At 35.8% G+C, this 21,118-nt stretch overlaps 4 protein-coding genes across 5 annotated transcripts; 1 reads left to right on the top strand and 3 right to left on the bottom strand.

Moving 5' to 3' along the window:
- Positions 1 to 206: 206 nt before the first annotated feature.
- On the bottom strand, positions 207 to 3,356 carry LOC116110880 (F-box/kelch-repeat protein OR23-like). Its single transcript, XM_031397094.1, has 2 exons — positions 2,185 to 3,356; positions 207 to 722 (listed from the first exon to the last, which is right to left on the bottom strand). The coding sequence occupies exons 1-2, from the start codon at positions 3,156 to 3,158 to the stop codon at positions 434 to 436; spliced, it is 1,263 nt and encodes a 420-aa protein (XP_031252954.1). The 5' UTR covers positions 3,159 to 3,356; the 3' UTR covers positions 207 to 433.
- A 118-nt stretch (positions 3,357 to 3,474) lies between these two features.
- LOC116110924 (probable beta-1,4-xylosyltransferase IRX9) lies at positions 3,475 to 4,489 on the bottom strand. The gene has a single exon (XM_031397146.1). It carries the CDS (start codon positions 4,345 to 4,347, stop codon positions 3,622 to 3,624), a length of 726 nt encoding a protein of 241 aa, XP_031253006.1. The 5' UTR covers positions 4,348 to 4,489; the 3' UTR covers positions 3,475 to 3,621.
- A 5,856-nt stretch (positions 4,490 to 10,345) lies between these two features.
- On the top strand, positions 10,346 to 12,757 carry LOC116110877 (pentatricopeptide repeat-containing protein At3g53360, mitochondrial-like). Its single transcript, XM_031397090.1, has one exon. It carries the CDS (start codon positions 10,430 to 10,432, stop codon positions 12,695 to 12,697), a length of 2,268 nt encoding a protein of 755 aa, XP_031252950.1. The 5' UTR covers positions 10,346 to 10,429; the 3' UTR covers positions 12,698 to 12,757.
- A 2,173-nt stretch (positions 12,758 to 14,930) lies between these two features.
- Positions 14,931 to 20,934, bottom strand: LOC116110878 (DEAD-box ATP-dependent RNA helicase 57-like). 2 transcript variants are annotated; one of them, XM_031397091.1, is made up of 13 exons: positions 20,864 to 20,934; positions 20,495 to 20,623; positions 20,279 to 20,396; positions 20,053 to 20,177; positions 19,847 to 19,938; positions 19,346 to 19,442; positions 18,866 to 18,946; positions 18,555 to 18,787; positions 17,604 to 17,801; positions 17,433 to 17,523; positions 16,728 to 16,850; positions 15,944 to 16,094; positions 14,931 to 15,523 (listed from the first exon to the last, which is right to left on the bottom strand). In XM_031397091.1, the coding sequence occupies exons 2-13, from the start codon at positions 20,573 to 20,575 to the stop codon at positions 15,240 to 15,242; spliced, it is 1,674 nt and encodes a 557-aa protein (XP_031252951.1). In that variant the 5' UTR covers positions 20,576 to 20,623; positions 20,864 to 20,934; the 3' UTR covers positions 14,931 to 15,239. The 2 variants fall into 2 exon arrangements, with proteins under 2 accessions (XP_031252951.1, XP_031252952.1); XM_031397092.1 differs by having other exon boundaries at positions 20,495 to 20,609.
- Positions 20,935 to 21,118: the final 184 nt, after the last annotated feature.

Below are 21,118 nucleotides of genomic sequence, written 5' to 3'. Positions count from 1 at the left end.
TATTTGGTTGATAATATAAACAATACTTCAAAATATAAATTAATTCCAAATACTTGTACTCAATACAATAGTCATGTCTCGCTTCATTTGGTCCTGAAAGATGCTCAAGAGCTATCCAGAAGCTAAAAGGTAGATTATGATATACATTAAAAGAGGGCAGGGTTTTGGAGATATTGTGAACCACTGCACCAAAATAATATATGCACGCCCATTTTTATTCTATTTTGGTGAAACGAAATAAAGACACAATACTAGTATTTAGTATTTACATTCATTCACTGAACTGATTCTATACCTTATCAATCTGTACATTGATTAGCTAATATGCTAACCACAAAGAACCAGTGGTATCAACATAGACACAATGTATACACATATTAATGCTTAACCAATTCAGGTACAAGTATTTGCACTACATACAAGACAATTATGTCTACAGCTTAATGGAGCACATAACTGCAGTACTGAAATCCAATGGCTGAGGAAATGGTGGCTTTGTATAAATGGACCTCCATGTCTTCTTCCTAGGATGGTAGACTTGGATGAACAGAGTTCCTCTTTTATGTTGTCGCGGTCGTCGCGTTTCCATTGAATCTATTCCATTTACAGGACTCATCACATGTAACTCTCCATTCAATGCAACAAAACCAAATGATTTCTTGCAAGGAACTTTTCTTGGCACCGATGTCTCCTTGTGCCACCGGTTCAAAGCCTTGTCATACCTGAATACAATACGTGGAACATGTGATAATGTCTCTATATAGAACTTCAATTGAACATATTAAATTCACGCAAAGATGATAACTTGAAAGTGTAATGTTTCGACAAAAAGTAAACTGATTAGAAGGCACGTGTAGAGATTGCATCATGATAATGCTTGATAAACCATCCATCCATTTCTCATCCTTTCCTTTTTGAGAACACGCTCGATACCATCATGCTTGATACACTGACCTCCACTGAGGTTTAAGGAAAACACACTTACAACCCTCTGATTTCAGAAACAACATCAAAATTTCATAGTTTTTAGTTGATTAAATAATCAAAGCTACGAAATGACAGTTTTTCCTGATAATTATTTAAGGAGCATGAATGAAATTTCACACATCTGATTATTGTTTTAACTAAAGGGAGGAAAGGATTGATACTATTTTCAAAACTTTTGGGATGTATTTTCCCCAACCTAGATTAAGGGCATTTAAACCAATAAGTTTTTCCTTTTGACAGTATATAATCTTTCTTTGGGAGGAAAATAACAGCCACCACGTACAAATTAAGTAATTACACAAAGCTTTACAATTTACATAGTTAACCTTTGCACAAGGGCTCCAGGTGAAGCATATCAGGGCAAACAGAGGCATCAACAATATAAACTAAACTGAAAGAAAAAGAGTGTTGAATTGAATTAGACAAGCTCAGTATGGTTATTAGCACTATGTTTCATAAATGCAACCAAATAAAATCTAGGTTGGTTCAGTTACAAGCTTCCTAGTTTTCTTAACAATCTAACACACCCTGTTTGTTGAATTTATCAAACAAAGCCTAATCTCACCAAGTCACTATGCAGTGCAAGATTACTAAAATAAAAAAATAGATACAATCTTTACTCAAAAAATTGAGCAATTGACCAACCACAACCAGAGATACACACAAATGACAGAAAATGCAACCCAATTAAACAGTTTATAGATGGCGAAATAAAAGTTAAATAAAAAAGAAAGAAAGAAAAAAGAACTAATGTTCATAACTAAGATAGAGTCCACAATTAGTAAGCAAACAAATGAAACAGGAACCGATTATCAATTTATGGCACAAAAAACGAAAAGAATTCAAAAATTGATCTAACAGGCAAATTAAAAAGTTAGAAGTGTGTTTATTTATATGAAGTTTTGTTTTCACAACAACGTCTATAACCCAATTGCCACCCAACTTTTTTGTATTTTACTAGTTGATTACAATTCTAGCAACTTTCGGCAAACCTACACCTTCAAGCAGCTATGCATAGACTAACCTTATGGCTAGTTAAGTGAATACCGCTTAAGTAAATAACCAAATCAACGAAACATAATGCTCATGGCACAGCAAAAACAAATTAAACTCGAGATTTAACTACCACTATAGATAATCTAAATTGCATGTAAAGGACTGAACTCACTCATTTCACAGACAAAGTATAGAAGTTACCTTGAGATATCATTATTATCAAGCATGAAAACTTCAGGCCTTCGATGATCTTCATCCTCCATAACGACAATCTTCCCTAGCCGTGTCCTCTCCCCTTCCCCCCACATATCACCAACTTCCCTCCAAGTCCCCCAACCATGACTACCATCATCGTCATTCTTCTTCAGTTCCAGCACCACTGCATCTCTGTAGTACTCGTCCACAGGAAACACTCCCGAAACCGTCCTCGAGTCCCCGTACCCACCCATCACCCAAAACTCACCACTTTCCTCCGCCATAAACCCCACACATCCCGCTCTAAACCTGGGCAACCCATCCATCTCTACCCACTCATTTCTCGCCACATCATATCTCTCCACCGAACTTATCCTACTCCCTCCCGCAGCAAACAAACTATGCCTGGACCCTCCACCGGCAACAATTATCTGATTCAATCCCGGTACCGCCGCGCAAGCGAAGCTCCCGCGTGGCGAAATCATCGGCGCGATTCTCTCCCACGAGAAGGTGATGAAATTGAACCTGAAGGCCGAGTCAGTCGGGAGTGGTAGATCCAAAGGAAAGGAACGCGCGTCAAAGTGGGACCCACCGACAAGGTAGACGTCGGGCCCAAGGGAGACGGAAGTGAAATTGGTGAGACTGTAGGTGGAGGGGTTACAAGGGAGAGGCGGGAGTGGACGCCACGCGAGATTAGACGCGTCGAAGAGGAAAGGAGACGAAATAGAAGGATCTTCAGGGAATATACAGAGGAGATGCGATAGGCGGGAGAGTTTACGGCGGTGAAATATTAGGGTTTTGGATGAGAAAAATAGACACCATGATTTGCAGGTGGCTTTGAGACGTGATTGGTGGGAGTAAGGAATGAATGATAAAATCAGAGATGCAACGTCGTATGGAAGGCCAGGTATTAAGGTTACAGATTCATCAATTGTCATCAATTGCTGCTGTGTAGAAGAAGGCGATGATGATGAAGGCATCTCTATATGTAAAGGGGTGATAGATAATCTGAATAAATAAAGTCCTCCGTCCGACTATACTACTACACGAATTGAGTGAACAAACGTTTGTCACATAGGTGTGACATTCGGCTCAACATCTCTGTATAGAAAATGCGGTTAGTTTTTGTGGTGGCGGCGTTCGGGTTTGGCTTGTGACGGAAGCTTTTGCTTTCACTTTTCTAGATACGGACAAAGTAACGACTTCTTTTTCAGTTGCATAAGTCTAAATAGTACAGGTTGTTGACACGTGGCAGTATTTTAAAACTATGGCTTTTAATGTAATTTTTTTTTTTTGGTCTTCATCATGTTATATACCTAAGATGAGATAAATGGATAAGATTGCTCTTCACGGGTAAATTTTAATCCTAAATGGAGATTATATTGGGATTTCTGAAGTCAAGGAAGTATCCTTCCAGAGAGGGTCAAAATGCCATTGGTCGAGTTAAGAAATATCAAAGTGAGAGAGAAAAAATGAAAATTTTACGTACTCAATGTCCCGGAGCTCGTCGAAGAAGCCGAGATCATAAACGTTGGAAAGGCCGGCGAAATGAACGATTCCACTCAGTCTGTGTTGCTCAATGTGCTTGAGCGCAACGTTTCTTTGATGATCCAACTCGGCTTCCGGGTCTGTAAAATTCTCTTTGAAAACCAAATGCCTGTACATGATACCCGTCTTCCTCAATATTCGCGACACTTCATCAGAATCCGACTTTCCTTCCACAACTATCCACAACAATGGCGGCGAAACCAGCTTTATAGTATTTGCCAATCTCCTCAAAAACACATTCTGAAACTTATCTCTTTTATTCGTAGGCGTCACAATGATAACTAGTCTTTTTGGCGTCAACTTGGGCTCTTTTTCTTCATCAATATCAACTGATTTCGCACGTTCCAATTCTTTATCATCCACCATTGTTGCAGATGGCTCTTGAAGCGTTTCAGTTTCATCTACAAGGCTTCTGTCAACATTGGTTTTGGCTTGTATTTTTATCTCCGGTTGAAACGTTTCGACAGGTTCTGGAGCGTACTTTTGCATTATAGTTGAAAAAGCTGGTGAAGAAGTCTTACCCGTTGGAGCAAATCCAGTGAAGAATCCCATAACGAAACACAAAGAAAAATGAACTATAGCTTTCTTCCATAACTGAACTCTCTTCTTTGATCTTTCCATTGACCTGAAAACTATGACTTGAAATTGAAAAAAAAAAAAAAAATTACAGTCACCGTCACTGAATTTCGGGTGACAAATATTTCAAGAGAGCAACAAGCTAGGGGTCGACATATCAGACTATGATATATATAAAAGGGCATTGTATTGTTTTATATTTTTTTTGGGATTTAATTTCAGTGGTGAGGGATTGCTATTCATTTGGTTTTGTCTTGAAGTAAAAGGAAGATGGGAAAGCAACATATTATGAAGGTTTGAGTTGCTCTTTGTACCAAATAGTTGGTGGGATTGGAACTCATCAACTAAGTATAGTTTGAATAACATAATTGTAATTAATAGCTGGTTGTTAAGGTTAAGTTTTCAATTAGCTCGGCTGACCAAATTTACTAGTTATGAGAAATCAGAATTTTCAGACTGAATATTATTTTGGGGGACTGTGGAGCACAAGTAATAGAAAGATATAATTAATTTAAATAATGTGTTCATTGTTTTAATTTTTTTTTAAGAATTGTAATCTGTGATCATTCAACTAAAATCATTGACCCCTTGTGTGTTTAATTAAAAATATAAATAGAATTTGGGTGGTTTGGCAATTCATTATAAAATTAAAAAAAAAAAAAATGGTTGGAAATTTTTTAGGAATATTTTAGAAAACCTTTTTATTTAAAGAATTTATCAGAGTCCTTTTTCTTGACGTAAATATTGTGTCTCAACTAAAATTCTGCCCTTTTTCAATAATGTCAATTTACATTTTTTGTCTCTTTACATTTATGCAAACAGGATATTGCAATAATTAATATAATTTTTCTTTGGATTTGTGAGAAATTGAGAGTGAATAAGAAAAACTAGAAGAGTAAACGACTTTTTCCCATCCAAACAATAATTTAATGATACTTTTTTACTTACAAACTTTTAAAATATCATTTTAATATCAAAATTTATATTTCGTTTCAGATTCTAGCATTGTTGCAATCTCACACTACTATCATTCTCTTTCTCGATCATCACTTACCAAAACCCTTCAAACCCTACTCCCGTTGACCTCGTCAATCGTTGGTAATCGAGCGATTAGTATTTACGCAGCCACCTTTTCCAAGTCAAATTCTGATCAATTTCAACCACCAAAAATCTAATATTCTACTATCAAAAGACTCATTGATCGCCCCTCTTCAAAAACACCAACAATCTAGACTGAGTTTGTTCTCTGTTCGTTGTCGGAGTATAAATTTAGATAGTAAAATTATATTTTAAAAATGTCAAAGTATAAATTTGGATAACAAAATGATATTTTAAAAATCTATAGATGAGAAAGTGTCATTAAACCATTATTTGGGTTGGAAAAAACCATTAACTCAAACTAGAAATAACAAAATGAGGGGTTGCTTAGTAAGTGATCATAATTAGCCACGAGGTTGATTGGGGAAGAGGATGACCTGACCCTGGTCGGGTCCCTGTGGGCCGTGTAATATAAAAAATTCAAAGAAGAAAACTTTAATAAATAACTTGCTTTTTCAGGTACCTTTCTTAATGCTGATCTTGAATTTGCGTTTATGATTTACAGTCACTTGATAGATAAGCTATTTTGTTTATACCTAAGAGATTAATTATTCATTTTGCCAACTACTTCATAGCTCTTACTGGAATTACAAGGAACCGAAAAGGTAAGTCAATATGATAATGATACTGAGATTAATATTGTACGATGGTTAAATTTTCTGTGATGAATCTAATTATTGATTTTTGTTCTTTTTTATTTTATCAATATTAATGTAAGAAAATTTCTGACTTCAATCATATGAAAATTTACTTAAAATTCTTTTGCCACCAATGCAAGAAAGAGTCAAGGGTATGGAAGAAATGTGGGTGTTTGATATTGGAACATATCATAATGACAGCAAAGTTTACTTGATGAATACTAAAAACATATCAGTTATGTGGTTGATTACATCAATCAGATCAATTTTCCCAAAGGATTTGTCCCAGTAAGGATATGAAAATCTATCCATCAAAATCAGTGCGTCCCATGTTACATCATGGATAACAGCAGCAACTTTGAAATTATCCAGTCAAAACAAACAAAAGCCCAACTGATTTTCCTTCATCTTCACTTTGATTCTAATTTATTTCAGGGGAGAGTTTTGTTTCAATGTTGGGAAGAAATTCAACTGTAGCTATGGAAGTAAATAAAGCTTTAACAAATATTGTTGATACTTAATTTTGACACCAACGACTCGCACGTGTAAAGTGCTAAGAGAGTCTTAGAAATTACACGTGATGAATTCATGAGATTTGAATATGGTGCTGAGATTATATAAGTTTGCAGAAACATAAATAATAGATAGACAATATATATTTTTATAGTGGTTCAGATGCTTAAAGCAAATCCTACATTCATTATTCTTTTATTATTCTTTGATTATCTCTATGATATTGCCCGTAAGGCATACAAAGATGGAGAAATACTTTGTTTACAAAGATAAATAATGAAGCTCAAATGTTTGCTTAGCTCTTATCTGTTCAGCCCCCTCTTTTACGAAGAGAGGTGTCAATTTATACACATTTGAAATCAATGTAATGAGTGCTTTTGCAAGTTGCCTTGACACACGGAGAGCTCTCATTCATCCTTATCTTAAAATGAGATAGGTTGGTATAAAATATCTTTGAGGCGGTATGGGCTTGATAGCTAGTACACTTTGTCTTTTAGGCACTTGTTGAGCTGACATCAGTGTGACTTTTTAGGCACAATAGAACCCCCTAGTTTTTGGAGTGCGTAATTTCACTTCAAAAACTCATGTCTTAAATATGAATGGCTGTCGCACTATAGGTTGCAGTCTCGAACTAAAGAGCTTAAATTATGTCTAGCGCAATCGGGTGCTGAGAGCTAGGACTGCAATCTGAGCACTTGAAGCGATTCAAAGTTGAGGGCGATCTGATAACTGTCATAAAATGTCTAGTAGATGAATTCTTGGAGGGGGCTAACATTAGAAGCCCAAACGCACGACTTAGAGGTTTTAAACGGATAAGCCAACTTAAAACAATCACAACTTTTGATCCGAAAGGAGTTTTGGAGCCCGTAAGATATCAACGGAAAGCTTGTTTTGAGCTTTACGTCATGGCAATAGGGAAACCCAATTGGGGCCATTTTAGGGGCCAAAATCCACCGTTTCGAGGTTGTTTCGAGTTTTCTATGCGTTTTTTTTTACGCTGGCTGATGGTCATGATCTGATAATTAGAACTGATTGTAATCTGAGAGCTGAGAACATGACCTGAGGCTATTCGCAATCTCAGAGCTAAGAGCTAATTGCGATTTGAGAGCTAGGAGTTGATCGTAATCTGATAGGAGCTCAACCTAAGAGTTTGAGGCGTGCGATCTGAACGATCTGATGCACGCGATCTCAAGCAAACGAGTAAGCTTATGAGCTCGATCTGAGAGTAGAAGGAGCTCGATCTGAGATCATAAGGAGGTCGATCTGAGAGCATAAAGAGCTCGATCTGAGATCATAAGGAACTCGATCTAAGAGCATAAAGAGCTCGATCTGAGATCATAAAGAGTTCGATCTGAGATCATAAAGAGTTCGATCTAAGATCATAAGGAGCTTGATCTGAGAACATAAAGAGCTCGATCTGAGATCATAAGGAGCTCGATCTAAGATCATAAGGAGCTCGATCTGATATCATAACGAGCTTGATCTGAGATCACAACGAGCTCGATCTGAGAGCATAAAGAGCTCGATCTGAGATCATAATGAGCTTGATCTGAGAGCATAAATAGCTCAATCTGAGATCATAAAGAGCTCGAGTTGAGATCACAAGAAGTTCGATTAGAAAACGTGGAGCTTGATAGAAGAACATAAGAAGTTCGATTAGAAAGTGTGAAGCTTCATCTAAGAATAGAAGAAGTTTGATCAAAAAACGCGAAGCTTGATCTGAGAACATAAGGAGTTCGATCAGAAAGCGTGAAGCTTGATCTGAGAACAGAAGAAGTTCAATCAAAAAGAGCGAAGCTTGATCTGAGAACAGAAGAAGTTCAATTAGAAAGCGCGAAGCTTGATCTGAGAGCTCAAGATCAGTGATCTAAGCGCTCGGAAGCACGATCTAAATTATCTAAACACGTGATCTCAACGATTTTGAATGTGCAATCTGGATGATCTGAGCGATCTAAGTGCGTGATTTGAGCGATCTTAAATGCGCGATTTGCGATTTGGACACGCGATTTGAGAGCTTTGATGCGTGTGATCTGCGATCTGACCACGCCATCTAAGAGCTCTGATGCGTGCGATCTACGATCTGGCCACGCCATCTGAGAGCTCTGATGCGTGCGACCTGCGATCTGACCACGCCATTTGAGAGCTAGCGATCTAAGCGCATGATCTCAACGATTTTGAACGCGCGATCTGAGTGTGCGATTTACGATCTGGACACGCAATTTGAGAGCTCTGATGCGTGCGATTTGATCACATCATCTGAGAGTTCTGATGTGTGCAATCTGCGATCTGACCATGCCATTTGAGAGCTCTGATGCATGTGATCTAATCACGCCATCTGAGAGCTCTGATGCATGCAATCTAATCATGCCATCTAAGAGCTCTTATGCGTGCGATCTGGCCATGCCATCTGAGAGCTCTGATGCGTGCGATCTATCATCTGATCACGCGACTGGGGAGCTTGGACGCAGGTTCAGGACTTGCAGGGGCCACCAAACTGTTGATGCTTGATTTTGACACCAATAACTTGCACATGCAAAGTGCTAAGAGAGTCTTAGAAATTACACGTGATGAATTTATATGATTTGAATATGGTGCTGAGATTATATATGTTTGCAAAAACATAAATAAAGGATTGACAAAAGAGATTTTTATAATGGTTCAGATGCTTAAAACGAATCCTACATCCATTGCTCTTTTATTATTCTCTAACCATCTCTATGATATTGCCCGTAAGACATACAAAGATGGAGAAATACTTTGTTTACATAGAGAAATAATAAAGCTCAAATGTTTATCTAGCTCTTATTTGCTCAGCCCCATTTTTTACAAAGTGAGGTGCCAATTTATACACCTTTGAGGTTAATATAATGAGTGTTTTTGTAAGTTGTCTTGACACACGGAGAACTTTCATTCATCCTTATCTTAAAATGAAATAGGGTTAGTATAAAATATCTTTGAGACGGTATAGACTTGATAGCTAATATACTTTATCTTTTAGACACTTGTTGAGCTGACATCAATGTAACTTTTTTGGCACAAAAACAAATGAATTATTTTTTTGATTCCTAATTTGAAAATAATTTTAAGTTCGAAAATACAATTGAGCTACAATCTTATTAGAAGTTGACATTTACAAAAAACCCCTTACACTTATGATTATTTATTAAAACCCCCAATTAAATTACCAGCTTTTTCAGTAACTGTAGCCGCACCATTACACTGCTCAGTTCCCACCTTGTACTGAAACTAGATTAACAAATTCTTTGATTTCTTTTTATTTTATTTTTTGTTTCTTTTATATTTTTAAACAAACGATACTTTGTATTAGTTTGTCATCTTCAACGAAATATCTTCGCGTTTGCTTTCTGGCTCTGTTACTTGTTAATTTTAACGAATTAGTTTGTTATATGATTTCATTGCGCCTTCAACTTTGCTTCCATGTCTAATTTTAATTGCTTTCATGTCTAAATTCAATGCTGTCTTATCTGCTGTCGTTTATCTTTGACACTCCTTTTTGCATTCTAGTTGTTTGAAGAATTGCCTCTTACGAGCTGTTGCGGTTATTTTAATTTCAAAAGATTTTTATTAAGCACCCAGTTTTTATGTTGCATTAAAAATTATTTATGCTTCTAGTTCTGGTAGCTTAGTATGTTGATTATGCATATGCATTTCTCATGTACATAGAGTAATGGAGTATTTGAATATGTGCTTTTCTCTGGTCTTGCATTTTACTGCTTTCATCATTTTGCTTCCCAAAATTACTTTTAAAATGATTTTTAAATAGAAAATGTTAATTCAATCATAAGAAAACATTTAAAATGTTAATTCAATCATAAGAAAACATTTTTCTTGCTTTTGATTTATGAAATTCTGATACCATGATTAGAAACTTGAAAGCCCAACTGCGGTTCGCCTTCAATTACAGTCAGCCTAGTGTTTTGCCGCATTTTAGGACTGAACAATTTAGCAATGATTACATAAGTTCCCTGTGCAAGCAAAAGCTTTACAATGAAGCTCTTAAGGCATTTGACTTCTTGCATAAGAATACAAGTTTCTCGATAAAACCAAGCACTTATGCCCAACTGATGTCTGCCTGTTCTTCTCTGAGGTCTCTAGAACAGGGAAGGAAAATCCATCTTCATATGTTGGCCTCCGAATGTCAGCCAGACGTTATTCTTAACAATCATATTCTCAACATGTACGGAAAAGGTGGGTCACTGAAGGATGCTAGAATGGTTTTTGACGACATGCCCCAGCGGAATGTAGTCTCTTGGACTTCTGTAATCGCTGGATACTCACAGAATGGCCAAGAAAATGATGCCATTGAATTGTACTTTCGGATGTTACAGTCAGATGTAATGCCAGATCATTTCACCTTCGGAAGCATAATAAAAGCTTGCTCAGGTCTTAACATTGTTGGATTAGGAAAGCAACTTCATGCTCAGGTCATAAAATCAGAACATGGTTCTCACCTTATTGCACAGAATGCTCTTATTGCAATGTACACAAAGTTTGAACAACTTGCTGATGCGTGGGATGTGTTTTCTCGTATTGCAACAAAGGATTTAATTTCATGGGGTTCAATGATTGCTGGGTTTTCCCAACTGGGTTATGAGTTTGAAGCTTTATGCCATTTTAGAGAAATGCTTCGTCATGGCTGCTATCAGCTGAATGAATTTATATTTGGCAGTGTTTTCAGTGCTTGCAGCAGCCTCCTACATCCAGAATATGGTAGGCAGATACATGGGATTTGCATAAAATTTGGTTTAGGGAGAGACATTTTTGCTGGATGCTCCCTTTGTGACATGTATGCTCGATGTGGTTTCTTAGATTTTGCAAGAATGGTATTTGATCACATAGAAAGGCCTGATTTAGCGTCATGGAATGCAATTATTGCCGGGATTGCTAACAATGGCAATGTCAATGAAGCCATGTCATTCTTTTCTCAGATGAGGCATCTAGAGTTGATCCCAGACAGACTCACTGTTCGCTCCCTACTTTGTGCTTGCACCGGCCCTTTGGCACTCTATCAGGGTATGCAGGTTCACTCCTATAGTGTTAAGATAGGATTTGATTCTAGTGTTCCTGTGTGCAATGCTCTACTTACCATGTATGCAAAGTGTTCTGTTCTATGCAAAGCATTCTTGGTATTTGAAGAATTGGGAGAGAAGGCAGATTCAATTTCCTGGAATTCAATTCTTACTGCTTGTATGCAGCACAACCAGACTGGAGAGATCTTCAGATTATTCAACCTAATGCTTGTTTCTCAAAATAAGCCTGATCATATTACTTTAACTAATGTAGTGGGAGCTTGTGCAGAAATAGCATCTCTGGAAATGGGTAATCAAGCTTATTGCTATATCATGAAAGCAGGGCTCATACTTGATGTTTCTGTCATGAATGGATTGATTGACATGTATATAAAGTGTGGCTCTCTTGGAAGTGCTCAAGAGCTTTTTGATTCTATGGAGGATCCAAATATTATCTCCTGGAGTTGTTTAATTGTTGGGTATGCTCAGTTTGGATATGGAGAGGAAGCCCTTAAACTCTTTAGAAGGATGAGAAGTCTAGGAGTCAGGCCAAATGAAGTGACATTTGTTGGTGTCCTGACTGCCTGCAGTCACGTTGGACTGATAGACGAAGGGTGGCAGTTGTACAGAACCATGGAAACTGAATATGGGATCAAGCCAACAAGGGAGCACTGCTCTTGTGTAGTTGACTTACTTGCTCGTGCTGGACGCTTACATGAAGCTGAGGATTTTGTTAATCAGATGCCTTTTGACCCTGATATCATAGTGTGGAAGTCTCTGCTAGCTGCCTGTAAAACCCATGGGAATGTTGATGTTGGGAGAAGAGCTGCAGAGAAGATTTTGATTATTGATCCTTCCAATTCTGCTGCTCATGTATTGCTATGCAACATATATGCTTCTTCTGGAAGATGGGGAGATGTTGCTAGACTGAGGGGCTCGATGAAAGAAAGGGGTGTGAGGAAAGTTCCAGGGCAGAGCTGGATTGAAGTTAAGAATAGGATTAATGTTTTCTTTGCAGAAGATAGTATGCATCCAGAAAGGGACAAAATATACTCAATCCTGGAGGAGTTATGGTTGCAGATGCTGGATGATGGTTATGCTCCATTCCAGATATAGGCTTCAAATGAACGAAGACATTGGTAAAGACAAAGATGAGCTTCATTCTCACCGTTCAGAATAGTAGAAGGTGGTCTAAGTCATTTGGGAGGTTCCAGATTAAACAATTCTCCCAGGAAGTCCTGTTGGAAAGACTGTGGGCACTGAGGTATGATTCTGCATTTTCTTGCATTTTGTGCTTTTTGCACTTGTGAATCGCTTTTGAAAGCGAAGATTTCTTACTTTAAGCATAATCGTTGAATTAACCACCAAGAAAGACCATCTTTATATTAACAGCTTGCCTGTCTTGGTTCAGTGTATCGTTACTGAAGAAAAAATGTTTCAGTTCTGCATTTGAATACAATATCCTAATTCATTCGATATCAAATTTCCATCATGAGATATGAATCTAATATTACATCTATTGATTGATAGGTTCATTTAGATTCAGTAGCATTACATAACAGCCAATTTACTTTTGAAGATCACAGCAGAAACATACGAACGTCCATTACCCTGAGCTCTACAGTTCAGCAATTGGTGCTGCAGCTTATCACAATTTTGCTGCCTGGTGCCGCTACCAAGGTAATCTTCTTTGTCTTCTTGCTTGACTTATTTGCTTTCGGTAGTGCTAGATATGCAGAAGTAATCGTGTGTTGAATCAGTCGGAACTGCTTCTCCCTGTTTGCAGGAATTATTAATCAAAAGAAAACATATTATTACAATAATCTCAATTCGCGGATTCTATGAAAACAATTCATTTATTTGTTTTAAGCTTCAAATTTGTGCAAAGTTATGCTCATGGACATGTCATGTATGTTCTGTTCTCTTGCAGCAAGCAGTATTCAAAAGTATATTGAGCCAATGAGATTCTGAACAGAACTCAATGATCCTTGTTGGAAGTATTTCCGGCTTAATACTGCTAATTATGTCAAGCAACGAATACATTAGTGGTCTGTTGGTGCTTCCGTGTTGGTTAGGCCGCTCCTATTTTTTAAACAGATTATTCTCAACTTCTCGTTGCATGAAAGTTAGTATTCAGTAATATCTAGAAACTTTGTTATACTCAATTTTTCTGTTCGTATTCAGCAGAGCAGATTAAAGGCTAAAGTGTAAAATTCAACAAATGAGGGGCTCCAAAATTAAAAATCTAAAAATCATATTTTTTATAATATAAAATTTTGAAGAACTTTTGTAAGACCTGGGTGGGCATAAGAAGTGATGAAGATGAGGTGATCTGGTCTTTTTCTAATTTTATTTTATTTATTAATAAATAAATACTTTACTATTTAAAATTTATCTTTTATTTAATTTATTAATATATCTTATTTATACATTTAAGTATAGTTGGAGCGTCTTCCAATGATTCTTTATATTATTCAAACTCTTTATTATAAGAGTAATATTACACTTACAAAGATTTTCATACAAAGTGATATAATGAATATAATGAGTTTGACTTTTTATTTCACTATTTCATTCATTTTTTGTCACCTTATTTTGTATTAAAATCTTTGTAAGATTTTTTTTATAAGTATAATTTTATTATTATTATAAAGAGTTAATCCATAAGAACACCTCTAAAGACTTTTTATATGATCAAAACTTTTTATTATAAAGAGTTTGTCTATAAAAATAAGAGTCCAATAGACTTTTTATTCTTTAAATATAAATTAAAGAATGAGTTTAACTCTCTAAATTTAAAAAATCAAATTTCACTCTCTATCCCTATTTTATTTAATAAATTACAAGTTTTCATGCATTTTATTATTAAATCTCTCTTATTTATTAAGTCTAATTTATAGAGTAGGTTAGATTTGAATACAAATTTTATTCTTTATATTTAAAAATTAATGAAGATATTCTTTATTTATGTGAAATATGTTCTTTAAATAAAAAACACCATTTAAAAACAAGAATTCAATACTCTTTATTCAATACTTTTTATTCGATAAATATAAATTAAAGAGTGAGTTTGACTCTTCACATATAAAAACCTCTCTGTACCTTAATTTTAATTAATAAATTATAAGCTTTTATACATTTTATTTATTAATTCTCTCTCTTATTAAACCTCTTTCTCGAAAATTTAAAAAGTTAATTGAATTTAAGTAAAAATTTTATATTTTATATTTACAAATTACAAAAAAAAAAAAAAAAAATCATTTGGGGATACTCTTAAATCAATAAATTATCAAGATATCATTGTTTCATAAATTAAAATTTACCTCTTAACCCACCATCCCGTCCCACGATAAAATAAGCTTTGTTATGTGATAATTCTCAGGACCAGGCTGCGGTCGTACCTGAGGCAGGTCAGGTCGGTTTTGCTAGGCCAGCTTCAGGGTTACTCATTCAGTCATTCTCTACTAGTCTTACTTATTGCGGCCTTCCTGCACTCCTTGGAAACGGAGAAATCGTACAAAACTAAGCAACAAAATGCGAGCACCAGTTTCTGTACCGACTTTAAATTCATTTTAAACAATAGCTTCTACAACAAACAGAACTTCCTTAAAAATGATCAAAACAACAATTGGTGCCCAAAATTTTCATTCACTGTGTTTTACTCTTCCGCATCTTTTGGTCTGGTTGAAATTGAGTCTCTTCGTGGTCGACGCTTCTTACCCTTCAGTTTGGGTAACACCTTCTCATCTTTTGGTGCGGTTGAAATTGAGTCTCTTCGTGGTCGATGCTTCTTACCCTTCAGTTTGGGTAATGCCATGATCCATGATGGAACCTCACAACCTGAAGCTTTCATGACATTTGCTATATTGCGCAGAAATGGAATATCATCTTCTGTGTAGAAAGTGATAGCTTCTCCACTCCTTCCTGCTCTGCCAGACCGTCCTATTATGAATATCAACAAACTTGATTCAGCGATCTTATACTAAAAGTCCTTCCAACAAAAGCCTATCAGAAAAGCTCAGTAGAATTGATTAAAAGTAGCTGCAGTGCAATCATCGTCGATAGAAAACTCTCGCAGAGCATCTGTATATAAATGAATGGTCTAGTAATGGTGAAGTATTTGGTACATGCACAAAATAGGAATTTTTTTTTTCAATAACAATCCGGAAGTATCATAATTGCTATGGACTAGATTAGTTCAAATCCATTCCGGGAACTAAAGTATGGCAGTACCAATGATTCCAAAAAAATAATTTATTAATGCAAAGGTGATGCCTTGTAAATTGAGAATAAATCACTGCCTCAAATTACAAGTTTTTTCATATCACAACTGCGTATCAGAGTTACAAGAGACTGACATACCTATCCTGTGGATGTACGCAGAAGCGGAATCTGGAAAATCATAATTAATCACACAGCTGACACCTTTGAAATCCATGCCCCGGGCAATGACATCAGTGGCAATCAAAACCCATGTTTTACCAGCTCTGAAGTCATCAACAGCATCATCTCGCTGTGTATTCAATAGCAAGAAATCAGCATAAGAAACAAGAAAATCATATGATACATCGATCACTGACTTAAGCAACACGGAAAGTATACAGCTCTCATGGACAAGGAAAAGAATCAGCAACACTAGGAAATTTGTCTATTCGCTTCAAGTGATGATCATCCAACTAGAAAACATGTTGAAGCACTTATATTACTGACATCTATGTTGAGAAACCAGTCTTAAATTATAGTATTACAAAAAAAAATCCACACACATTGAACCAGCTGCGCTATTTCAGTGCAAAACTCTTGGGATTCACAATCCGGGCCTAGCCTAGTTCTTGGCAGGTCATTCTTACAATAAACCAAATGCTTATATTGAAACAGTTCAAAATTTTATTTCTATCAAAAAGATCGTGCAAAACAGTGAGATGAGCCAGAGTTCCACCACCAGACTAACAAAAAATTAGAATGTGGATATGCATAATTCATTAGTATGAATCTACAATATAGAGCCTATAAACTAAATGATTGTTTTAAGTATATGACCATTATATCAATGATTTTCTTTCATTTACATAACAAATTCTCTTGACTAGAACTCCAAGCAAATTGATAATGTGGCTTTGTTCAATTGGCAACCAAATAAGATTACCTGTGTTTGGGACAGATCTGAGTGTATTACACCAGCTCTAATGTTGTCAAATGCCAGCTCTCCATAGAGTTCCTTGGCTCGTTCTTTGCTTTGGACAAATATTAGTACCGGTGGATTTAAGCTCTACTGCCAAGTACGAGTACAAAATCAAGGAATTATCAAGAGGAACAGATTGCTCTTGTTGAAAAAAACACAGGATAACCGAAGTAAAGATGTGCTGTAACATGACATGCTAAAAAATTTTCAACAGAAATTGATGCATGTAATACGCATATTAATTGGTACTTCCATACATTTTTTTAAGACTCTTTTATCCTGTCACCCATATCTAAAAAAAGTTACAGCTATCTGAATTTGATATGCTTGTAACCACTAGTATGAACCAAAGACTGATGAACCATCCCAAAGAAAACACAGAAGTTGTAAATATGTGCTTTTTCGTCAAGAAATGACCACCATTTACTTATCCATGACATTTCAGATCAGATCAGATCGCATGGCTCGAGCAGGAATTTCAAAATTCAAAGTTTGAAGTCCCCATAGACCTTCATATGAAACATAATGGGAATTTCTAGCTATTAAATACTGTTTCAAAAATGAATTTCATTAATGAATAATCCCCAAAAAAACTTTATTTTCAAATGAAGTAGGATCTCATAGCCACATTAGCTAAGCTTTCCAATCACATGCTTAATAATAATGTACCTCTGCAAAGCTTTGTCTAAGTGCAAGAAGCTTCCCCTCTTCACTTCCAGCATAAACCAATTTTTGCTTGATTGATTCAGACGCTGTATTCCTGTTCAAAATTTCAGAAATATCAAATGTGTTAAAGGAACCACCTGTACTTTTTCAAAAAGTAAAATATCATGTACTTACTTCCTGCCAACTATTACTCGAACAGCATCATGCATTATTGATCGTGCAAGCTCCTCAACAAAATCAGGTAAAGTAGCACTGAACAATGAACGTATTATTGAAGGATTAGAGCATGCCTTGACCACAGGATCAATCTGCTTTAACAAGTCGCCAACCTCAAACAGCTTATCAGCTTCATCCAGGACCAGATACTCAACCCTACACAAGAAAATGACTCATATGGGAAGCAGTTCAAATCAAATCAAGATTTGCTAATTCTTTCCTTTTAATATAACAATTACTGGATTTAACACTCGGTAATTTTTTGACCATTCTGGTTAATGAAGTAAACATGCCTACAGTAACTTGTAGGTGCTGTTACAAAAATTTTCCCAAGGTCAGAGCGTGGCTACAAAAACAAATTTCCTTTTCTTTAGTATACAAAGCTATGGAGTATGATAAACAATTCTTATTAATTCATGATGAATTTTTGAGTTTTGTGAAACAAACATAAACCTCAATGGTTCATTTCTACAACTTACATAAGAACCAGTGAAGTCATCTTTGAGTTTGAATTGCAGAGACCATATATAATTTGAAATCAATCGCCACATCAACAAGACTAGAGCTGAAAGAGTATTTAATTACCGTAGCTCAACCTTAATTACACAGACATGAAAGAAACAATAACTGCAAGAAACAAAACTCCCATCATTCCAATGGATACACACATAGGGGCGAGCATGCATCATCCTCCCTCTTGGAGTGTGTGCAAAGCAAAGAACATAAACTTTCAATATAAGATAAATCATGGGAATTTGCTTGAGGTTCAAACCAAAGAACATCAATGAAAAAAAGAACCAGGTGATTCTTGGTAAATTGTTAGACTATGGAATGGTTTAATTTGATTGTACTTCTCAAAGGGGACATTAACAAAATAGACAATAATAGCAGTAATCCATCAGCACACACCTGCTTAAATCAATCTTCCTTTTCCGGATCGCCAGCCGTAATCGCAGTGGTGTTGATATAAGAATATCACAAGAAAATTTTGACAAATCAGCTCTTCTTACAAGTTCTTTCTTCATTAATTTAATACGAAATTTTTTTCCTTTGGCCAGTTTTTTGCATTCTCTGGTTGTCTGGGCAGCTAACTCTCGGGTAGGACACAGGATAACAGCTCTAATGCTAGCTTTTGATGTTTGCTGATTACATGGAGAACCTTCATCAGAGAAACTCAATAATCAGTGTTAACAAAAGTAATTAAATGAGATTAATGGTACCTTAAGTTTCATAAGCATGGGACACAAAAAGGCCAAGGTTTTTCCAGATCCAGTTGGTGCACATGCAAAGCATTCCCGATCCTGAGAACAAATTAATTTCAGTTAACTATCAACAAAAGCAAGGAAAATCCAAAGAGCATTCAACACTTATTTAACACAATTCAAAGTTCTTATGAAGTTAAGCAACTCTAGATATTTTAATGGATATCAGAAAAGTCCCCAAGGATATAGCCTCACTAGTTAGTTAAATCTCTTGCTCCATTCTAGGGGTCTAATGCCCCTCACACCAACCTTGGAGGGGGGCCCATTAATTTGGTTTTTGACATGGGAAAGAACGAGGCACAGTGTGTAATAAATGAAAAGAAGAAAGAGGACATCAATAAAGGAAAAAAACAAGAATCAGCACAAAGAGAAAAGAGATAAACAAAGAAGCAAAATTATCCAGAAGCAAGCAAGGATAGATTAAACTAGAAATCATACAGATAAAAGGACTGGAATAGCCTGCCTTTGTATCGGTGTTGGCTCTTTATATCCAAGTTCAGCCAAATTACGTAACAAATATGACTTACATCCATATCTGCAAATTCACCAAACAACTCATTTCTCAACCATTATATAGCAAACAAGCATATAACCAGAAAGAAGATGAACACACAGTAATAAAATTGTAATATTCTTAAAGGTTGAAAAATGGAAGTAAGTGCCATTGCTAATAAGAATAAGACATCAATGCATAAAAAAGAAGATGATAATATTGATATATAAAAGAAGAGAAACAGAAACATTATCCAACATATATAGATCTAATATCATAAGAGTCCCATAAAAGAACCACTTGCAACAAATTACCACAGTGAAGTAATTTTAAAATTAGAGGTAAGCTGACCATAGAAAGAAACACGAAGAAATGCCAGAACAAAAGTAACTTAAGGGAATATTAATAACATATATGCACGACATAGAAAAAGAAGCAATACATACCTTGAGCTCAGGTCTGCAAAAGTCTTAAGTGGGGAAGGGACATTGGCCCCAGAAACATGAATGTTATACTTCTTCCTAAAGAGAGCATCCCACTGACCTCATGAAGAAATCAAATTACAACAGTAAGTCTAACATGAAATCATAACCATATAACACTAAAACGGTTATCATTACGTGAAAAGCCAGCAAAGAAAATAAAAAATAACCTCCATTTGCCTATAAAGTTCTTTTTTTGCTTTCGTCTGCCCATCTTCCTCTTTGACATTCTCTTCATTCACCAGAGGTGCTGATTGCTTTGAACTTTTAAAGACATTGAAACCCTCCACCGATTCTTTTTTCAACAAAATAAATAGGAACAAAAAAAAGATTCAGCTATGAAAAGTTAAACCGCAATACTTAACAACTACGCCAATGAAAAAAAAAAACAGTTACCAGAGACAATTGCCTTGCGCTTTCTTCCATTGACAGACACCTTAACTTCCTCTGGTTCAGTTTTTTCACTCTCAAACAAACTAAAATCCTCCACTGAATTATCACTCTCTTTCTTCTCCTACATGAAACATAAGTTTCAACACGAGAACAAGTAATTCAAAGCTCTAATTATTTTCTCAAAAAGTAAAACAGTTAGCATGTCGTATAAACTATTACCTGAAACCTGGCAAAATCACTTGAAAATTTCTTTTTATTAAAATTGACGCCAGCGAACAAAAAATTAGCGCCTTTCTCCATTGCACTCTCTAAAAAAACTTTTCAACTCGCTTACCTGATTTCGACAAACTACAGATTGATTAAGCCTATTATCAGAACAAGAAGACAGAAGAGAAAAAATTAAATACAGCTCAACCATAAAGGTAAGATAATAACATCAAATTCGTGATCTTACATTCGTAATGACATAATCAAAATAACAGTTACAATGTATTGAATAGTTAAACACAACATACAGAGATTTAAATTTTTACTCGATAAGATATAGCTAAGTTCGAAAGCCAGAATGTAGAAGAGAAAATAATTTACCTTCGGAAAATTTCGCAGAATGTTCTTTAAGTCCAAGGCTCCAAACGCCGGCTGCGGGGTTTATGTTATAACTTATAAACCCTGCCCTTTTTTCTTTCTTTCTTCTGTTTCTTTTTCTCTCTTTTTTTTTTTTTTTATTTTTATAAATATGCTTCATTTGAGGCCCTTCAATGTTGTGTAAAATAACATTTGACGCCATTAGGGTTTGCATTTTCTTATTTTAACCAGGGAAGACTTTTAGTATTTTGGATTGGT

Source organism: Pistacia vera, unplaced genomic scaffold, assembly GCF_008641045.1.
Source record: "Pistacia vera cultivar Batoury unplaced genomic scaffold, PisVer_v2 Contig62, whole genome shotgun sequence".
NCBI classification, from domain to species: Eukaryota; Viridiplantae; Streptophyta; class Magnoliopsida; order Sapindales; family Anacardiaceae; genus Pistacia; species Pistacia vera.
Note: the sequence above shows the minus strand (reverse complement) of the source record. Positions and strands in the feature narration are given on the sequence as shown.

Excerpts from the sequence above, each read along its gene's own strand:
- LOC116110880 (XM_031397094.1), bottom strand. The coding sequence starts at position 3,158 with ATGCCTTCATCATCATCGCCTTCTTCTACACAGCAGCAATTGATGACA. Across the intron at positions 723-2,184 it reads GATAATAATGATATCTCAAG|GTATGACAAGGCTTTGAACC; the intron begins GTAACTTCTATA and ends TATTGTATTCAG.
- LOC116110924 (XM_031397146.1), bottom strand. The coding sequence starts at position 4,347 with ATGGAAAGATCAAAGAAGAGAGTTCAGTTATGGAAGAAAGCTATAGTT.
- LOC116110877 (XM_031397090.1), top strand. The coding sequence starts at position 10,430 with ATGATTAGAAACTTGAAAGCCCAACTGCGGTTCGCCTTCAATTACAGT.
- LOC116110878 (XM_031397091.1), bottom strand. The coding sequence starts at position 20,575 with ATGGAGAAAGGCGCTAATTTTTTGTTCGCTGGCGTCAATTTTAATAAA. Across the intron at positions 17,524-17,603 it reads CGAGTAATAGTTGGCAGGAA|GAATACAGCGTCTGAATCAA; the intron begins GTAAGTACATGA and ends AATTTTGAACAG. Across the intron at positions 16,095-16,727 it reads CAGATCTGTCCCAAACACAG|CGAGATGATGCTGTTGATGA; the intron begins GTAATCTTATTT and ends TTGAATACACAG.